The sequence below is a fragment of the Vipera berus genome (genome assembly GCF_964194415.1).
Source record: "Vipera berus genome assembly, chromosome: 3".
NCBI classification, from domain to species: domain Eukaryota; kingdom Metazoa; phylum Chordata; class Lepidosauria; order Squamata; family Viperidae; genus Vipera; species Vipera berus.
In genome coordinates this window covers 125,807,948-125,829,627 of record NC_138204.1, presented here as the reverse complement: position 1 = coordinate 125,829,627, position 21,680 = coordinate 125,807,948, and the positions used below count along the sequence as shown (strand labels likewise).

Sequence of the window (21,680 nt, the reverse complement as noted above, 5' to 3'; positions counted from 1 at the left end):
CGCAAAGTCTCCAGCCTCAAAAAGTTGAATTATCTTCTTGGAGATAATGTAGATGTATTCCCACCTTTTACCAGTACAGTTGCTAATTTTGCATGTAGTCATTTAAAATACATGGAAAAGTAAACACATAAATATTTTTAAGGTCTTAATCATAGCCCTCCTTTTATCTTGTTTTGACCTCTTTGTAACTTCTCTTCTCTTCTCTTCTCTACACTACACTACACTACACTACACTACACTACACTACACTACACTACACTACTGTACCCTAGTAATCTATTGTTTTGTGCTATGTTGCATCATTATGACCTATGATTAAAACAATAATGCAAGTCAATATAAACAACCCGGTCCTGTCCTTATTGCAGTTGCAGTCATAGCAAAATTTTCTCTTTTCTCGGCAGACTTCAAAATTTTCTCTTAACTTGAAATTACAGACCAATATCACTTTTGAATACGGACTACAAGATATTTGCTAAGGTTTTAGCTAATAGATTGATGAGGGTATTGCAACAGATAATTCATGGTGATCAAACTGGGTTTATTAGTGGCAGACAAATGAAAAATAATGTGAGGCATATAGTAGACTTGTTGGAATTTTTGGAAAGGAACAACCAGATCCCTGCGGCGCTGATCTTTCTAGATGCTGAAAAAGCCTTTGATCAACTGGATTGGCAATTTTTGATGGAAGTATTAGATAAAATGAATTTTGGGGATAAATTTTTACAACCAATTAGGGCATTATATCAAAAGCAAACAGCCCGTATAATAGTAAATAACAGTTTGACTGAAGTATGTAATATTGAAAAGGGCACAAGGCAAGGGTGTCCGCTATCACCTCTATTATTTGTTTTAACATTGGAGATATTATTGATTAAAATACGGAATTCGGGAAAAATTAAGGGAATTCAAATAAGAGATCAGGATTATAGATTGAGGGCGTTTGCAGATGATCTGGTTGTTACGGTGACCCAGCCAGAAAATTCTGTTGTGGACCTGATGGAGATAATAATGCAATATGGGAAAGTTTCTGGATTTAAGGTTAACATACAAAAAACTAAAATATTGGCTAAAAATATGACAGTATTACAAAAGGCTGTTTTAGAAGGGTTAACTGGATTTGAAATTGTCAAAAGGGTTAAATATTTGGGGGTTTATTTGTCACCCTCAAATGCAAAGTTATATAAAAATAATTATGAAAAGTTATGGGGTAAAGTTCAAAAAGAATTGGACAGTTGGAAAAAGTTACAATTGTCATTACTGGGAAGAATCGCAGCAGTGAAAATGAATGTTTTGCCGAAATTTCTGTTCTTATTTCAAATGATACCCATTCTTAAAAAGGACTTAAACTTGGAGGAATGGCAAAAGGGTATCAATAAATTTGTATGGGCAGGGAAAAGGCCACGAGTTAAATTTAAGATTATGCAGGATACGCATGAAAGAGGTGGTCTTAAAATGCCCAACTTTAAATTATACTATGAAGCTGCTGCGTTGTCAGCGATAAGTGATTGGATTAATTTAACACAAGGGAGATTATTAAATCTTGAAGGCCATGACTTGTTATTTGGCTGGCATGCATATTTACTGTATGATAAGAAGGTAGATAATGTATTTAAGGTGCATATTTTAAGACATGCTTTGTTGCGAGTTTGGAAAAAGTATAGACATAAGTTAAATTACAAGATACCTTTATGGGCAATACCGAAACACGCAATAGAAAACATAAATGTTGGGTTCAAACATGATGTGACTACATATAAGGAAATCTTAAGTTTGGAGAGGAACGTATGGTGTTTGAAGCCGTATAATCTTCTACGAGAAGAGAAGATTGTTCAAACCTGGTTTCAATATGGGCAATTACGGGCCAGGTGGAAAGAAGATCAGAAAATTGGTTTTTCAATGACTGATGAAAATCTGGTGAAGCAAATTAGAAATCAGGGTCCAGCACATATCAAACGGATATATCTTGCATTGATAGAAATTGACTCAGAAACAGAACTTGTTAAAGATTGTATGATAAAGTGGGCTCAGAATATTCAAGAAGTTATCACAATGGACACTTGGGAAAAGATCTGGGTGAGGAACGTAAAATTTACGCAAGCTCAAAATTTAAGAGAGAACTTTTATAAAATGTTTTATAGGTGGCATTTAGATCCTAAAAAGCTTGCAAGTATGTATCCGAACTATCAACCTAAATGTTGGAGATGTGGTGGCGAAGACGCAACGTATTTCCATATCTGGTGGACCTGTAAAAAGTTTAAAGCTTTTTGGATTAAAATCTGGTGGAATATGCAGAAGATATTTAAGCAAAGGATAAAGTTTTGTCCGCAATTGTTTTTATTGGGCATAATTACGGATACTACTGTTGTGGACACTAAGTTGATGTTGAATTTAATTATGGCAGCAAGACTTTTAGTAGGTCAATATTGGAAGAAGGAGGAACTGCCGACTATAGAAGAATGGACTTTAAAAGTTTCTGACCTGGCGGAAATGGCAAAGATATCGACTTATTTGAAAGACCATTCGCAACAACGTTATATTACGGAGTGGAAAAAGTGGATTGATTACATCCAGAACAAATATGGGACCAAAAAGTTTCATTTAGCATTTGCATAAGTTTTGATGTGATAATAGTGCTTGTAGTCATTTTATATGAGCTAGAGTGCGATAGACTTAATAGTTTATTGTTGTTAGCATATGGTTGTTTATGATTGCTTTTATTTTTATACCTTGTATTTAGCTCTGGGAAGTTGGGGATGGGGAGGGGGGAAGGGGAGGGGGGAGGGTTAGGAGGGGTTGGGTAGGGGGTGGGGGGAGGGGTTGTTAAAGATAAAATGTATTGAAAAACTTTTCAATAAAAAAAAATTTCTCTTAACTTATCACATATCTTGTTTCATGCTCTTCTCTTATACTCTTAACTTGGTAAGGGATGAAAGGCTATACATATTTGTCTCACTCCCATTGTCCCCCACCTCTGCCATTCCTCTGCCCCCTTTGTCTCTGATCTTCACTTATTCAAAGTGATGGCCTGATGACAGCTTACACAAGTAAGAATTCCTATCCCATGGAAACCTATAACTGCATTCAGGTGAATGCAGATAGAGTTCTCTCAGACCTTTATCCTCAAAGTGCAAAGATCTATGACTGAACTGGAATTGGGAGCTTAAGTGATACTCCAGATATCTTATATTTCTTACTACACCTTATTCAATCATAACACCTGTACAGAGCTACTGAAACCTGGGCTGGTGTAAATTGTGCTAGCATTGGAATAAAGATGTTAGATCATTATTACAAGTAACCAGATAGTAAGAAAAAGTAGCTTAGAGAGGAGACAAAATTTATCCTTAGACTTTCTGCTTTGAAAATACTGGTTTGCATAGAGCCACCACGAGGTTTAAGAAATTTGTAAAAGGGGAAGCAGAAAGCTGAGCATAGGAAAAGAACTGAAGGGAACTTTCACTAGGATCATTAACAGTCACTGCACTTGTTCCTAACTATGTTTTCTTTTTCCAGTCAGGTTTGATCAGGACGCAGGAAGCGGATTACTTTTTGAAACCACTACCTCCAAATATTGCACTTAAACATAACATTTCTGCTCCTGGTGGTCACCATACTCATGTACTGTATAAGAGATCGACTGAACCTAAACTAGTAATCAATAATAATGAGGTAATTGGGACTGATGAAAGTCAGCAAGAGGCTCACAATTATGTCTTTCAAGATAGCCAACCATCTCACAATTCTGAGTGGCGTCAAAAACAGCACTTTTGTGGAAGGCGTAAAAAATGTATGTAAAGACGTCTCTTCCTCTGTTTATTACTTAATCTACGTATTTTAAGATTGCCAATTTGACATTCAGTTCTGCTTTTTCCAGCAAATAAATATTTTCCCACATAAAGATGTGATCTAGAAGTGAAGTTCAACTGAACATTTGCTACTGCTTTGTATAATGTAATGTAGCAACGGCTCTACCCAGGCTACTTGACGCCCTCTCGGGATTGGCGGTTGAATTTCCCAGATTTATGGTTCTGGGAGATTTTAATCTGCCTTCCCTGGGTGGTGCATCGGAGGTGGCCCGAGAGTTCATGGCTTTCATGATGGCCATGGACCTGACCCAAATTATTCAGGACCCAACTCACGAGGGGGGAAGCACGCCTGATCTTATTTTTATCTCTGGGCAGTGGCTTAATGGTCTGGAGGGGGTTACTCCAACATCTCAACCCCTTTCATGGACAGACCATTATCTCCTGCAGTTGAGCCTCCGTCACATCACCCCCCGCTGTCAGGAGGCAGAACCGACCAGATGGTTCCACCCCAGGCGCCTGATGGACCCAGATAGGTTCCAGACGGCGCTTGGATTGATTCCTACCTCCCTCTCCCACAGCCCGGTCGAGTCCTTAGTTAATGCCTGGCAACAGGCTGCTTCGGAGGCTCTCGACCGCATTGTGCCTTTGCGGCCTCTGACCCGGCGCAGGTCCCGGCTTGCACCTTGGTTCTCCAAGGACCTGCGGGAGATGAAACACCGGAGAAGGGGCCAAGAGAGCATTTGGAGAACCAGTCGGTCCAAGTCTGACCGAACACAGTTAAGATCCTTTTCTAGATCTTATCTTGTGGCAATGGAGGTGGCAAAGCGTGCTTACTTCACCACCCTCATTGCGTCCACAGATAACCACCCGGCCGCTCTGTTTAGGGTAGCCCGCTCCCTTTTAAATCAAGGGACGGGAGAGGACCCCTTACGAGGACAGGCCGAGGAATTTAGTAAATATCTGGTGGACAAAATTGCTCAGATTCGGGCTGGTCTGGACTTTGACTGGGCAGTATCTGACGAGAGGAAAACAATGAGTTTGGCCGAGAACATTTGGGAAGAGTTTGATCCTGTGACTCCGGATGAAGTGGACAGGATCATGGGGAAATTAAGTGCCGCCACGTGTTTGTTGGACCCGTGTCCCTCCTGGCTGGTCTATGCATCTCGGGAGGTTACACGAGGCTGGCTCCTAGCAGTTATCAATGCCTCACTGAGTGAAGGGTACTTCCCTGCCACCTTGAAAGAGGCGGTGGTAAGGCCCCTCCTTAAGAAACCTGCATTGGATCCAGCTATTTTAAATAACTTTCATCCTGTCTCCAACCTTCGCTTTCTTGCGAAGGTCGTTGAGAGCGTGGTGGCACGGCAGCTCCCTTTGGTTCTGGAGGAAACTGAATATCTGGATCCGTACCAATTGGGTTTCAGGCCAGGGTATAGCACGGAGACGGCATTGGTCGGGCTGGTGAATGATCTCTGGCGGGCCCAAGATAGGGGTTATTCCTCTATCCTGGTCCTATTAGATCTCTCAGCGGCTTTTGATACCATCGACCACGGTATCTTGCTGCATCGTCTTGAGGAGTTGGGAGTGGGAGGCACCGTTCTGCGGTGGTTCTCCTCCTACCTCTCAGGCCATTCGCAGACGGTGTTGGCAGGGGCACAGAGGTCAACCCCTAGGCCCCTTAGTTGTGGGGTGCCTTAGGGGTTGGTACTCTCGCCTCTCCTGTTCAACATCTATATGAAGCCGCTGGGAGAGATCATCCGTGGCTTAGGGGTGAAATATCATCAATATGCTGATGATACCCAGCTTTTCATCTCCACCCCGAACCAACCCAGTGATGCCCTCGATGTGATGTCCTGTTGCCTGGAAGCGGTACAGATTTGGATGGGAAAGAACAGGCTCCGGCTCAACCCGGCCAAGACTGAGTGGCTTTACGTACCGGCATCTCGTTTAGTCCAAGAGGTTCCATCTTTGGTTATAGGAGGAGAGATGTTACCTCCCATTGATAGAGCATGCAATCTAGGCGTCCTCCTGGATTCACGACTCAGTTTTGAAGATCATATTGGAGTCGTGGCTAGGGGGGCATTTGCCCAGATTCGCCTAGTACGCCAGTTGCACCCCTTTCTGGACTGAGATACCCTACGTACAGTCACCCACGCACTCGTTACCTCCCATATAGATTACTGCAATGCTCTCTACATGGGGCTGCCCTTGAAGACCACCCGGAGGCTTCAGCTGGTGCAGAGTGCAGCTGCACGGGTAGTGATGGGAGCACCCCGATACTCCCATATTACACCCCTCCTGCATGATCTGCATTGGTTACCGGTTGCCCTCCGGGTGAGATTTAAGGTGCTGGTACTTACCTTTAAAGCCCTACATGGCTTAGGCCCGGGATACTTGCAGGACCATCTGCTACCGGGAACGAATTTCCATCGCCCAGTACGCTCACACAGAGAAGGCCTCCTCAGGGTACCGTCGGCTAGACAATGTCGGCTGGCGACCCCCAGGGGGAGGGCCTTCTCTGTGGAAGCCCCAGCCCTGTGGAACCAGCTCCCCCCTGAGCTTCGGATGGCCCTGGATCTCCAGTCCTTTCGCTGCGGCCTCAAAACACTCCTTTTCCACCTGGCTGACCTGGACTGACAGGGATTTAATTATGTTTTTAATTTTTTAACTCTAATTTTTAATTTATTTTAATTTTAATTTTAATTTATTGTACAGGGGCCTTTAATTTTAATTTTATCTTAACTTCTGTATTTATTGTATGTTATTGTTGTTAGCCGCCCTGAGTCCTTCGGGAGATAGGGCGGCATATAAGTCCCAATAATAAATAAAATAAATAAATAAATGTGTGAAATGTTTGTTCTAATGTAATTCCGTATCAAATGTACAAGCAAATTGATATCACAGTATTTGTAAACTTATTATCACATTAAGCTTCACTGTTCAAAATTCTCTTTTCCTAATGCTTTAACTCCTTAATTGGGAACAAACAATCATGTCTTGAATCTAATGCTTTCTCCTAGTTTTTTCATTATTATTAGGGCCTCCTTGAAATTTACATTGGCTTTTGAATACATTTGCATATTTCCCCATTTTTAATCTTAAGAGGAAATAACCTGATAGGAAAGATGTTTTGGATCCAAATCCCATCAGTCCCCAGCCAATGGGACAGAAGACATAGTTTAAATCACCTTGGAGGGGAAAAACAGACAGTCATGTTATACTTAATTTAAGTATCTTTGGCCCAACCCAGTCAAATGAAGCACTCTTAAGCTGCATTGATTTAACCAGGGAAAATGTATGTGCAATTTAAATCAATGGTAATTTGATTATCATTGGCCTATAATAATATTTCTGTTCTGCTGATTTCAATTAATACACAAAGTATGCTTTCTGTCTTTTGTTTTCACTCATTTTTCATTCATTTCATATGTTTAATGGGGGCTATTCAAGATATTAATTTACTTTGCAATTTCTATAACTGTTTGCAAAAAATTTTCACAATTCAACAAAATCAGGGGGTTTGCAAATGCCCGGACCAGTCCTTATGCACATAACTTAAGAATACACTAAGAGGGCTCATCTTAATATTATAGAATGTTGAGAATTCTTCTATATCATTCAAGATAAATAGAAACACACTGTGATTTTCTGTATACTTAGTATATACAAAGCATTGGTAGAAACAGGATTGCAGGTAGTCCTCAACTCACAACCATTTGTTTAGTGATCATTCAAAGTTACAATGGCACTGAAAGAAATAACTGTCACAGCATCCTCACAGTCATGTTATTAAAATTTGGGCACTTTGACAAACGATCTGTACTTAACAACAGTTGCAGCGTCTCCAGATCATGTGATTGTCAGTTGCAACCATCCCAGCCAGCTTCCAACAAGCAAAGTCAATGGGGGAGGATGGATTTGCTTAATGACTATATGATTCATTTAACAACTGCAGTGGTTCACTTAACAACCATGGCTAAAAAGGTTTTAATAATGCGGTATTACTTAAAAATGTTAAAAACTGTAAATTAGTGCAGCCACAAACTTGGGAATACATGTAGAGCTCCATATTATGACACTGTAAATCATAATATCCTTGACCTATCCTTGCTTATTTTCAGTTTGTTGGTTTGGTTTGGTCAACCTATATAACTGAGCGTTGTTTGAACATCTTTTGTCTTGTTCTTGCAGATATGCCTCAGCCTCCAGGTGGAGACACCTATATCTTGCCAGATGAATATAAACCTCTGCTGAGAAACAAGCGATCTCTTCTGAAAGTGCATAAGACCAAAGAGTTCAATGTTGAGACTTTGGTGGTGGTTGACAAAAAGATGATGCAAAACCACGGCTATGAGAATATTACTACTTATGTTCTAACTGTACTTAATATGGTACGGATGTTCCTTTAAGTTGATTACTGAACATTTATACAGAATCCATATTCTAATTGTCTAAGATTCCTACATGAGAATGTATCTCCCCTTGCTCCCAGACAAAAGACTCTTCTTGTTGTGATACTGAAAACATTTGATTTCTGCGCTGCCCTTAATATCACGTCTGGGATATGAGTGACATTTATCAAGTATGTTGTCACACCAGATCTTAAAGGTATAGCTTGAATACATAGCCCCACACTGATGCCTCACCTCTTCCTAACTCATTCCTCATGGCACAGTAAGATTCTTGCAATGACTCTTCTTAAACCTCAGCTCCCCTCCTACTTTTCCCTTTGAGAAAAGCAAGGAATGAGTACAGTCACTTCAAACCACTGCAAATCCTTGAAGCAGAACCTGCAGGGTCACTTTGACCAAAAGAAGGAGTCATGTCTCTAGGATTTTCATAACATTAATGGGTAGAAACAAGTATCAGGAAAAAGGAGGAACTTAGGGGGGGGTTATCTGTAGCTATCATTCAGCTGGAAAGACACATCTTGTTTCCCATTGCTGACCTCAGTACACATGTGTGCCTGTATCTGCAGGTGGATGGACACAAGCACATGCAGGCATATTTTCAAATATCTTTCAATAAATAGGAACATAGTGATTGCGTATGGATAATTACAATGAAACATGGCCCTCTTCCATTGAAAATGCTATGTAAAACTTTATGTGTATTCATGTTTGAGTAACAATAACAGTCAATACACCCACAATCACTCACACACACACATATACATCTTGTGTGTGCGTGTGTGTGTGTGTGCATGCGTGCACTTTTTTCCTCCTTTTCTGTGCTGTTTAAATAAAGGCAAAAATAGGAGACTACATCAGAGCTATGGACAAAATCAAACATTATATTCTCATCATAATTTACTGATATTCATTTAACAAAGTCTAATTGCTTCATGATTTCTTAAAAATATGTTTCAGGTTTCTGCATTGTTCAGAGATGGAACAATTGGAGGTAATATCAACATTGCAATTGTTGGCTTGATACTTTTGGAAGAAGAGCAGGTATAGCGTATTAAATATTTTAAAGTAAATTAAACTTGATTTTTAATCATGATCTTGGATTAAATTCTTGACATAAGTGCAGAAGCATCTGAGTAGCATTATAAGATTAAACCAATCTTTTCTTAACTTGGTGCCTGCCATATGTGTCAAATCACAATTTTTAGAAATGCATGCTGTAAGGCAACTTCGGAGAAATTATCTTTTATCATTGTAGTATTTGTACAATGTTGTATTTATCTTTATGCAAATGTAAATTTAAAGAGAATAAACATATGAAAAAGTATGTTCAGAATTGAGCTTGTTAGTTTTGTGTGCAGATACAATGTGATGAGAACACTTCTATACAGTGGGTGTGTGAGTGTGTGCATATTTATATGTGTAAGTAAATAAGCTATCAATGGGCAGGACAGCCATTATATATGTACATTTTTAAGCACTTAGGTGGAGAAAATCATAAATGGGCATTTATTTATTTATTCCACAGGTGTAATCATGACCCTTCCTCCCATTCTATTTCATCCATACATTTTTCTTTTGCCTGCATGTCATCTACCTTTTAATACCCCAATTATGTTGTACAATTAATTTGTATGTTTCAAATTACTCATTCCCATCATAAGAACTTGCCTTCTTTTTTATCCTAAATATTTGGTATTGAAACTTGGTCTTTGTTCTCGGGGAAGCTGCAAGCTCAATACTTCATCCACTGTCCCAGTTGAAGCCAAATGTAATCTTCTTGTCAAATTAGAGGCAGGGTATCAAGTATGGTATGGTATCTCCCATCTCCTTGGCTACACTAGATCATTCCTCTGAGCAATGCACAGTTGGAAAGGAAGAGGCCAGGACTATGCTTGTCAGGGCTATGGAAAACTAATTTTTAAGTGCTTTCAGGGTAAAGGAGTCCCATTATGACAGATCAAATTAAGCTGCTTGGCTCTTCTCTCATAAAAGTATCGATTTAGAAGCAAAAGTGCTTAACAATGTTCAAAGGATCTGGGCCAGACCACAGCATCACACATTGGCTGCTTCACAGAAGTGTTTAGCCAGAATCTTTTTAACCACAAGTCAACAAATAATTAGGGACTGATTCACACCTCTGGCTCAACTACGATGTGTGATATTTCACATCCAGTAAAGCCTGGAACAGACAAACCTCAGTATGGCTTTATGTCTTGTACGAAGAGCCATTCTCTCAGGGGTTAACCCAGGTCAGATTCTTTGTAGCCAAAGTTCAGAGAGAACTAGATTTCAGTCCAGTGAAGCCAGAGGTGAATAGGGCAGCCCTTAGCAAAAAGAAGAGTTAATTTGTGTAAGCAATAACAGTCAAGCAAGGTATCAAGTGTCAAAAGCTGCAACTGAAATTCAGCATAGCTAGAGGGAAACAGAGAACACCAGGGCAGGGGTCAAGTTCCAAAGGGAGAGACAACTGGGGGAAAGGGAATATCACCAGGTAAGACTGTTTCTCTGAGAAGACAAAAAAAATGCATATTTACGTTGGAATATTGTAGAGGTGATAGAATCATGTTATGATTCAGAATTGGTTGACAGAGTGGATCAGAGTCAGTAGTGGGATTCAGCCGGTTCACACCAGTTCAGCAGAACCAGTAGCTAATTTTATGTTGCTCAGGCCCAGAATGGACTTCCAGAAGCGGTATCCACACAGAGAACTGGTTGTTCACATATTTGAATCCCACCACTGGTCAGACTGATGGGCTTCTCTGGCAGAAATGCTGCGTGATTCAAGACTTCTAGGTCAGTTCACTCAGAGTTCCTCCTCATTTCAAAGACCATTTTGGCCTCTCTCATTCTAGGTTATGAGAGATTGCCACTTCTGGACTTGTTTGAATCAGAATTGTTAACCATGTTTCATAATTGTCATGCATCATGATTAACCATGGTAACATCACAAGAATGAAGGAATTTCAGATTTATTACAACCCTACGGCCAGATACAAACTTGAAGGAAAAATCTCCATATCAATGAGGAAAGAATAAGTTTATGGCTACTATTCAATTGCAATTGAAGGACTATATATGCATAGCCCCACCAGGAGACATGTTTTACGGTAAAAGAAAAGCCAGAACTTTTTATCTTCTTCCATTGACTTTAATGAACATTTTTATTCTAAGCGCATTTCTGGAGCATCCAATGAAATACTTGAAGGCACTAAAACGTGTTAGTTTGAGGTATCATCCTTTCCTTGTTAAGCCATGAAAGACAAACTTGAGATTATCATCATTCCAGCTGTTACAACTGTGTTGATGGAATATTAAAGTCTATTTTCCCATCATTTATTTCTCTTCTTCCTTGGTTTTTTTTTCTTTTGAATTGATTCCAAACTCCTGTGCAGTAGAAAACTCTACTAGCAATGTAATACTTCATTTTATGTGCTGAGCGATCAGGTTCCTAACTTGACAGCTTAATTACACTGAATGTTTAGATTTTCATGCTTGGACCATGTCCAACCTGAAAAAGTAGGAAGAATAATCTTTTGATCTTACACCTGTGACATAATTTTCCTTTATATCTCTGGCTTGGAAGTGCTACTTCCCTAAATCTTTTGCTTGCTATTCTGTTGCTTTTGAGACTACCCATAACCATATTTGTGCACTATTGATCATATAAACAAAGCAAAAGGAGCTAAAAAATTAACTAGCAAATGGGAAAAAACTTACAGTTCAAAACCAACCAAATTTTATAGTTCAGCTTTGAATTGATTAATCACTTAGAATTATACATCAGAAAATGCCTTTGGGTAGATCTTTCTCATTGTTTTTCCCTATTTTTTCTCTCTACATGTTATTCTAAGAGAAAGAAATAGTATTGGACAGACATAATATGATAATCTCTTCAGAGATTTGTCTATCTCCCTCCCTATAAAGACATTAAAGATTTATTTGACATTCTTTGCTAAAGTGAGGTGTGTCTTCTGGATTAATTTATGATTCAGTGTCTATGCATTAGCTTTAGTCTAATGCTCAGAAACCATACATTTTGGACTTGATGCTTTGGTAGTTGACACATTTGGGAAACAACTGATTTTGCTGTATAAATTACATTATGCTAATATGGTGGAAAAGATCCAGCAGTAGATGTGGCCAACTTTTAAGAGCTCTTAGTGGCTGATACAGATATATGTTCCTCAAAAGGCTTATTTCATAAGTACCAAGGGCTTGAATAGGTACAAAAATACCAATAAAGTGTCCAAACATGTCAATCTGTTTTATTGGAATTCTAGTCTTTAAAGTTAATTAACCCTTCATAAAATCTTTTCTTTCTTATATAACTTATTCATAAATACAGACATTAACCCCATTTATGCAATAATGCTTTCCAAGATATTTGAACAAAATTCCTAGATAAAATGAAGTTCACTTCACCTCTTCTCCATGTAGCCAGTCACCTTGCTTCAGCATTAAAGAAGAAGATGGCAATGGCTTCATATATCCTGTCTGCATTCAACACTCTTCTCTTCTAATCACAGATATTTCAGGTATTTAGGTATACAGAACAGCAGGCAAAGAGAGAAGAGAAGAGATAATCTTAAACCCAGTATGTTTTTCTTCCAGAATTTTTGGAGTAAAACCTGAATGGCTTTAATTACCATAGTCAGCCATCAGCTGTGAAGGGTGATATCCTAAACAAATGGAGGTACCTGATCTCTTAACATTGCTTTTGAGAACTATTTCACAAACCTGAATCATGAGTACAAGCAAGCATAGAGGAATTAGCACCACCCTATCTGGCAGTCCTAATCTCAACATTTCTTTGCCACCTAGCCATATACAGGATACTGTGATACTCCATTTTTGGGAGCATGGTCCCTTGTCCACTATTATTAAATTATAGGTGAATGCTGGAAATTCCTTATTGATCAAAAATGAAATTATTTAGATTTCCAAGGAGAAAGCAAATAGTCCACTGCAATCCAGGTAAACTGTACATATCACAAACCTCACTGTGCATATACAATTAGCTAACAAAGAATTAGAATCTGTTGGAGTCTGGTAATTCCAAGGATGAAATTATGACTTTGGAAAGTCAAAATGTTTTCTGCAGGAAGTTTCTGGAAAATATCTGAAAATGGTGGAATAGTTTGTTTGTTTTTAATTGAGGAAAGTGAAGGTTTGCCACTAATCTTGTAAAAATAATAAAGATTCTAGAATTCCATACCTATTATCTCTTGTAATCATATTTTTCATAATCTTCATTAGTACTGGGTGATGGAAGGGTTCAGTGGTTAAGATGCTGGGCTTGTCGGCTGGAAAGCCGACAGCCCAGGTTTGAGACCCGAGAGTTGTACAATGGGGTGAGAGCCCATTTTTGCCTGGCTCCTACCCACCTAGCAATTTGAAAGGATGCAAATGTGAGTAGATAAATGGGTACAACTTTGATGGAGAGGAAACCGCACTTCATGTCATGCTGGCCACATGACCTCAGAAATGTCTTTGAACAGTGCTGGCCCAATGGCCTTGAAAAGGAGATGAGTGCCGGCCCCTATAGTCAGCAATGACTTGCAGAGTAAAATCTGCAAGGACTCCTCTCCTTTTCCTTTCCTTATGAACACTACATCATTTGGTGAAGTCAATGGCTGCAATTTAAAAATACTACTCTATACTCTTGTTTCTCTGCTTCTAGTGGCGAAAAAACTGTTGAGTAACTTGTAATATCGGAAAGAGAAAACAACAACAACGAACAAAACAACAAATATTCTGTGTTCCAAGATGCTATATCGACCCACTGGATAAGCCATAACAGAGAGTTAATGAATCAGCTGAAGAGAGTTTGGGCAATAGTAATCAATGCTGATTGTTTATTGATCACTTGGCAGGAGGCAAACCAGGCTTACCAATCTGGGTGCATCCAAGGCAAATACTTTTGCTAGGCAAGTCTGGTACTTTACTAAGTGCTTGGTAAATATACTGGTTTTCCAGTCCTAGAAAGACCTCCTGTATGAAGGCTCTGATGGATTGCCTGGCCTTGGCTGGTGAGTTGCATTAGGCAACACAACCCTTTCTAATGAGTTTACATTAACAATAGGTCTTTGAAGTTCCTAAAAATGTCAGGTTGATTTTGCAAAGTAGACCAAAGCGTGGGAGATCAATTTATTTTGTCTAAGCTGTTTTTGTAGAAGAAAAATATTGGTGTTCTGTTGTTTCTCAAATCTTTCCCCAAAGTGCTGGTCTGTTTTTATTCAGTTGCAAACTGTATTTTTAAAAAAATAATCCCTGCTCATTTTTACTTTCCAATTAAAAAAAAACTGAGTGGAGGTGCTCTTTTATTTGACTTGTCTGCAGCCAGGCCTTGTGATTAATCACCATGCTGACCATACCCTGAGTAGCTTTTGTCAGTGGCAGTCTGGGCTGATGGGAAAGGATGGCAGCCGCCACGACCATGCAATTTTACTGACTGGCTTTGACATCTGTTCCTGGAAAAATGAGCCTTGTGATACTTTAGGTAAGTCCTTTTATTTATTTATTTTGCTTGCATTGGACCACAAATGCACCAAGGAGCCTTTGGCAAGACTAATATCTTCAAATGCAGGTCTTGAATACCTACAGTCTGCAGAACGTAGACATTATCTAAGTCCTGATGCTTAGATGATGAGAAAAGCAGTATTCCCATTATTTAAAATATTTTTATACCTTTGTACAATGATAACAATCCAGCAATTGCAGTTCCAAACAGAGGCTAAATAATGTCAAGTACATAGAGATTTCTCCATGCTCTCCTTGTGATGCTGCTTGGAGTAGCAATATCTGATAGGAAAGGACACAAATCTTATTAATAAATGAGAATAATCTGCTCCAGCATCTTTCTACTCAAAGACAAATCTGGTTTGTAATGCATCATTGGGACTTGTAATACATCTCAGTTGAAGCTTCTAGGGATTGCAGGAAATAAATAGGTGAATCAAACCCAATGGCTATATTAAATTTTACCACCTTTTGTGATTAAAAAAGGGAGGAGTCTTAATTGTCTAATCCCAATTCTTTCCCTAAGGCATGCTGTTTAATCTTTTTTTCACTTAAACTCTCCAGGATTTGCACCCATAAGTGGCATGTGCAGCAAATACCGCAGTTGTACTATTAATGAAGATACTGGACTTGGACTTGCTTTTACTGTTGCTCATGAATCTGGACATAAGTAAGTCTGTCAACCTGTTTTTGGAAAAATGAAAGAGTTTTAATCTTAATTTTTTTCCTGCCCAAAAATGACCAATAGATGATTCTTTTAGATATCCAACCATGCTATGATTTCCAAAAACTAGGATTACTGCTTACATTTTAATCACAGTTCGAACTTTAAGTATAAAAGGAAAAATACTGAGGCTATTGATCTGCCCCATGTTCCACCTTCTTAGCATTTAGGGTTGTCCTTTAGGGTGGCTGCAATGGCTATAACTAAAATATTAAAAAATCCTATTTAAACTATAGATACTGGCTCCTGGCTCTAATTTGCCATTGACATCTGTTATAAACACCTCAGTAACATATCTTAAGATTTTTACTGATTTTTTAAAAATATAATTCATTCAATTGTTTTACTTTATCAATATGTAAAATCTCTGTCTCTTACATCCACAGCTTTATTGCAGAACAAAGCAAAAAAATTAGGACAACTTGTAGTTGTATGCACAGTTCCTGTGCCATTGTATCTGTGCTAGTGTATAAAAAGTGTTTTAAGCCATAATCTTGTCTGTCTGTGACTTAATGTATTTTGCAATCACCAGCAGTTAACCCTCATTAAATACACCATTGGATATCAGGTTTTATGATCCAATGCATATTATTAAACAAATTAAGCCAGCCCACCTAATGCAGGTTACAGTTCTGTAGGTGCAAATAAATCAATACGCTTGTCTGTCTAAATTCTTTCCTTCCTAAAATTACTTATAGCCTGTAAAAACACAAAAATTGATAAGCATATATGAAACTATGTAGTCTAAGCTCTAGGTTTATGCTGAATGAAATTATTTAGATAGAATGTTTAAAGGGTCCCTAGAAATGTATTGGAAAATCATTGTGTTTCAAAAGTATATCCAGATTAAGACTGTGCACAATACTGAAAAGAATAGTTAAGATTCCTCTTCTGCTCAATTTAAATTCTGCCATTATGCGACAGTACTTATAAAAGTATAAAGTTAACATTTTGCCTCTTACAGCTTTGGCATGGTCCATGATGGAGAAGGAAATATTTGCAAAAAGTCTGAAGGTAATATTATGTCACCCACACTAGCAGGACACAATGGAGTCTTCTCCTGGTCAGCTTGTAGTCGTCAATATCTCTACACATTTCTAAGGTACATGTGCCAAGTGAGTGATTTCAGTGAGGAAAAAGCATAAGCTATGAGAAAGTTGCTTTTGTCCCTTAAAATGAGAAAGTTTCATTATTGAAAGCTGTAGGTACCTATATACATGCAGTGAGATCTGGTGAGTTTCAGACTCAGCGTTTAAAATTACACGAGGTGATAAATTTAGTATGATTCTATGATCCATATAGAATGGATTGATGGATTATATTTCCTCAGTTTATTTTCTGGGAGCAAAGAACATATTGCAGGAATTTGGTTAATGCATTCAAGGAACATATGAGGGAGGAGACTGCATGCCTCCAAACTTACCTGGGAATTCTCCATATGAGTTGAACTACAAGTATTAATGTCCTCAGCCACCCAACATGGGACTTTAGTCCCTGCAGATGGAGAAGACTCTTATTTATTATGTATAAATAAATACATTTAGCTCCGTGCTAATGGCAGCTATAAGTGTGAGTTTTATAATTATTGCAAAACAACTAAGAAGTCTGAATCGAAGGTCTAGTGTCTCTTTCTCCTATTTGGAAAATTCCATCATTGATCTGTTAGATACTGGGTTCATTGCTTGATTGACGAGATGAGGCGAGTGAGTTCAGCAAAGATCATTGTTTATTGCTTGCAGGAACTGAACTGAGAAACAGGGCTGCGAATGCAGCAATTTATACCCTGGCCTCTAGGCAGTGGCCAATAGGTTTGAAGCAACCTATTGCTGCCCTAGAGGCAGCCAATGGTGGCGCTGGAGACGGGTTGTCTGAGGATCTGGGAGCCGTTAGCCAGCTTAAGCAACCTTCCAGCAATTAACCCCACGTGATATTCCAAAGCAAGAAAAAGCCCAATACATTACACCCATCCCCCCTAGAATGTACACACATTATAACAACAAAGGGAATGATTACAGCAATTACAAGTTTTACAGCAATACAGAAGTAGTATGCAAACGTACACATTTTCCATACTTGCCAATACAGAGGCTCTCCTGGCTAGTAGCAAATCAATGACACATACAACATTATAGCTTCATTATTTTGGAACAAAATCTTGTAAATATGCAGGAGGCTTGCGAACCCTCGTGGAGCGCCTGGGAGAACCAGGCACTCCTTGGACTACCAGCTTGCCCGCTGGGTTGGGTAAACCAGGGTCCATAAGTTCAAACAAGTCTGGCTGACTCGGAATTCTCTGGCTCGCCATTCCAGGTCAGCCCACCCCAGAGTCCAATCCTTCCGCAGAGTTAGCACAGCGGCTGTAGTGTTCTCGTTGACTTTCTCCATCAGGGGTCCCATGTTGCACTCCTGGGCTTTGCCCCCCTAAGACCACCTCCCCGTTGCTCTGACTGCTTGGGACCTCAGAGCATATGGATTGATCAGCCTGGCTGCCGGTTTGCGGTCTGTGACTGGGACCTGTAACAAAGTCCTCGCTTTGTGGCCTTTCTGGAAAACGCTTTCTAAGCTGATCGATATGGTGACAAACGACTTGCCCACCCTCTAGGCCCACTTCGTATGAGAGAGGGCCCAACATTTGGTGATTTTCCCTGGCACCCACAAGTTCCCATGCCCATAGTTCCGGGCCCACACCCCATCACCCACTTGCAACCCCCTCGGGGGTTTTGGGCAAGAGGCCTCAGCTGCCACCCAGTCTGGGTGCAACCTGTCCAGTTTTGTGATTAGTCACCTCCCCCAGCACAGCTCTGCTGGGCTTTTGCGTGTTGCCGTGCATGGCGTGGAATGTTGGCAGAGCAAAAAGTCAGCCAGTCTGTGGTGCCAGTCTCCGGTCACTGTGCATTTCAATGATTCTTTTGTGGTGCACACCGTTCATTCGGCTTGACCATTACTAGATGGGTGAAATGGAGCCAATGTCGCATGCCTAATGAGGTTTGCCCTCAGAAAAGACTGAAATTCAGTAAATTGGGCCCCATTATCAGACACTATGATGTCCAGTAGCCCGTGCATTGCAAGGTGTTTCCTAAGCACCTGGATGGTCCTAGCAGTAGTCATATTTGCAATTGGTATAACTTCCAGCCATTTAGAGTGGCTGTCGACCACTATAAAAAAGAGCTGTCCCTGAAAGGGTCCAGCGAAGTTTGTATGAATCCTCGACCAGGGGTGTGTGTCTCATCCCACCTGTGGACGGGAGCATGTGGCATTTCAGGCCTAGATTTCTGGCATGTGTAACACCTGTGTACTTGAGCCTCAATGGCTTTATCTAATCCTGGCCACCATAAATAGCTTCATGCCAAAGCTTTCATGCGAACAATACCCAGATGACTTTCATGAAGTGATTGCAATACCCTGTCCCTTAATAAGGTGGGAACAATGACCCTGTTCCCCCAAAGAATACAGCCCTTATGAGCTGAGAGCTCATGTCTCCTTGTGAAGTAGCTCTGAAACTCAGAAAATGGGCTTTTCTCTAGCCACCCTGTGTGGACCCAAGATAGCACTCTGCTTAGAGTCTTGTCTGCTGCCATTTCTGCGGCTATGTCCCCCGCGTGGAGGGGAAACTCTGGCAAGTCCTAAATGGACAAAACGTGGGCCGCTGGGGCCGGACCTGGCTCAATTTGAGGCAGTGGAAGCCTGCTCAGGCTATCTGCATGTCCCATATCCTTGCCGGATTTGTGAATTAGCTTAAAACTGTAAGCCGATAAAAAAATGGACCATCTTAACATTCTAGGGGATAAGATGTGGGGTGTCTGTCTGTCTGTAGTGAATAACCCCAATAGCAGTTTATGGTCTGTGAAGACCGTGAAGTCCCTGCCACTTAAGTAGTCATGGAATTTTTTTATTCCAGCTACTATTGCCAATACCTCCTTGTCAATTTGTGCATAATTACGCTCAGTGGAGGACAGTGTCCTCGAATAAAAAGCAATTGGAACTTGAGTTCCATTGCTCTCCAAGTGACTTAGGACAGCCCCCACCCTGTATGGGGATGTCTCACACACAAGGCATACCGGCATCGATTCCTTAAAGTGAGTGATCATGGAACTGACCAACAGAAGAGCCTTCAGTTCCTGAAAACTTCTTTCATGAACACTAGTCCACTTCCATGCAGTATTTTTGTCCAAGAGCCAGTGTAACAGCTCTGCCACTGCGGCCTTGTTACAAAGGAACGCATGGTAAAAATTTAGGAGGCCTAGGAATGCCTTAAGCTCTCCCTTAGTTTTGGGGCTGGGTCCATCTGAATGGCTTTAACCTTTGACTTGGCAAGTTGGATGCCGTTGGCATCTATACGGAACCCCAAGAACTCAGTTGAGGGAACTCCAATACTACACTTATTCTTTTTAAGCTTGAGGCCTGCTTCGCGCAGCATTTGAAGGACGGCTCTGAGCCTCCTTGCTAGTACCTCAGTGGACTCACCAGCGATGAGCACATCATCAAAATAGGGACAAACCCCCAGAATGCCCTTGAGTGTCCACTCCATAATGCCTTGAAAAATGCCAGGGGCTACGCTGACCCTGAATTGCAGGCGTTTCACTTTAAATGTCCCCCTGTGGATTACAATTGTCTGTGCCATGGTTGTGGCCTCATCAACAGGAAGCTGCTGGTAGGCCTGAGTCAAGTCTAATTTTGCAAAAATTGTACCACCTTGCAAGGATGCCAGGATGTGGCTTACTACTGGTATTGGGAATGCATGCTGTTTGAGTGCATGATTGATTGTGCATTTATAATCGGCACAGATTCTGACCTCCCCATTGGCTTTTAGTGGCATTATGATTGGGGTCTCCCATTCACCCCCATCTACTGGATGCAGTACTCCCTGTTCTACAAGTTTATCTAACTCAGCGTCTATCTTGTGTTTGAGAGCAAATGGCACTCTACGAGGTTTAATCCTGACTGGCATTACAGTAGGATCTAGTTTAAATGTTATTGGCGGGCCCATGTACATCCCAAGGGCTGAGTCAAACACATCTGCGAATTCCTTGCATACTATTGCTAGACTCACGACTTGCATCCGGTTGATTTCGGTTACTTGGATGCCTAGTGCATCAAACCAGTTGAGCCCGATCAGGCTCGTTCGCTCACCCCCTACTACGACAACATCCAGGTGCCCAGAAAACCCCTTAAATTTAACAGCTAGTGTGGCCTCACCCTTGACTGCGACTCTGGCATTCTGGAAATCAGTTAGTATAATGTCAGATGGCCTCAGCTTGGCCCATCTCTTACTGTGACTGCAGACAAAATTAAATGTCTCAAGTGAAATAATGGATACGGCTGAGCCCGTATCCAGCTCCATGTTGCAGGGGACCCCTTGCAGCACCACTTGAAGTCTAAACTTTGGCTTAATAGGGTGGCGAGCTCCCGTATGGCAAATGCTTCTGCCGCTGAAGCAAAACCCTACGCTATACTGTCCCGGGGCCCCGGTACCTCTCCTGGTTGGGATGTCCAACTGGCCATTCGATGGCCGGTCCCTCTAGCGACCTCTGCAGATGGATACAATGTGCCAGTCTTTCCGCAGGCCCAGCACATAGCTGTCCGTAGCCTACAGTCCATGCGTTGGTGGCAGCCGCCACACCCTGAGCACCTAAGGAAGGGATCTGCCCTGTAAGTCGCCCCTTGTTGCTTGTTGCTGCGACACTGTTGGTCATTGTGTCTTTGTAGCTTGTCAACTTCTGTGTTGTCTTTGGGGTCTTCTACATGTTCGGCGTCCTTGTGCTGGATGGCTTCCTCGTGCCATGCTGTTTTGGCTGGCTGCATGGCTCATATGGCCACGGCAGTGGCTTCATCTGCCATGATCTCTTTCAGTGCATCTGGAAACGACAGAGTCTCTTTGGCAAAGAGTTTTTGCTGTAACTCTCGATTCCAGAGACCGCAGACAAGCCAGTCTCGTAGCCTTTTCTCGATGTCAGAGAACTGGCAAAGGCATGCGGCCTGCCTCAATGCTGCGATGAATTCATACGCTGTTTCCCCTGGTTGCTGAACTCTCTGTTCGAATGCATGGCGCCAAGTGATTACCGATAGCTTGGGCTGGAAGTGGTCTCCGAGCCTTTTCTTCAAGTCCGTGAACGTTACGGACTCCAATGGTGTTGGCACGAACAAGTTCTCTTCAATGTTGAATGTGGCTGGGCCGCACACACACAGGAGTGTGGCGGCCTTCAGGCCGTCCTCAACAAC

The 21,680-nt window shown here is 41.0% G+C and overlaps 1 protein-coding gene across 1 annotated transcript in view; it reads left to right on the top strand.

The window, feature by feature from the left end:
* ADAMTS16 (ADAM metallopeptidase with thrombospondin type 1 motif 16) overlaps window positions 1-21,680 on the top strand; it is a gene marked incomplete at its 5' end in the record, with an annotated part of 95,574 nt that overhangs the window by 16,604 nt on the left and 57,290 nt on the right. The window contains 6 exons of the mRNA XM_081323585.1: window positions 3,517-3,790; window positions 7,998-8,197; window positions 9,176-9,259; window positions 14,558-14,717; window positions 15,302-15,407; window positions 16,426-16,563. Coding sequence (XP_081179711.1) covers window positions 3,517-3,790; window positions 7,998-8,197; window positions 9,176-9,259; window positions 14,558-14,717; window positions 15,302-15,407; window positions 16,426-16,563 — 962 coding nt within the window. The remainder of the gene's footprint in view (window positions 1-3,516; window positions 3,791-7,997; window positions 8,198-9,175; window positions 9,260-14,557; window positions 14,718-15,301; window positions 15,408-16,425; window positions 16,564-21,680) is intronic.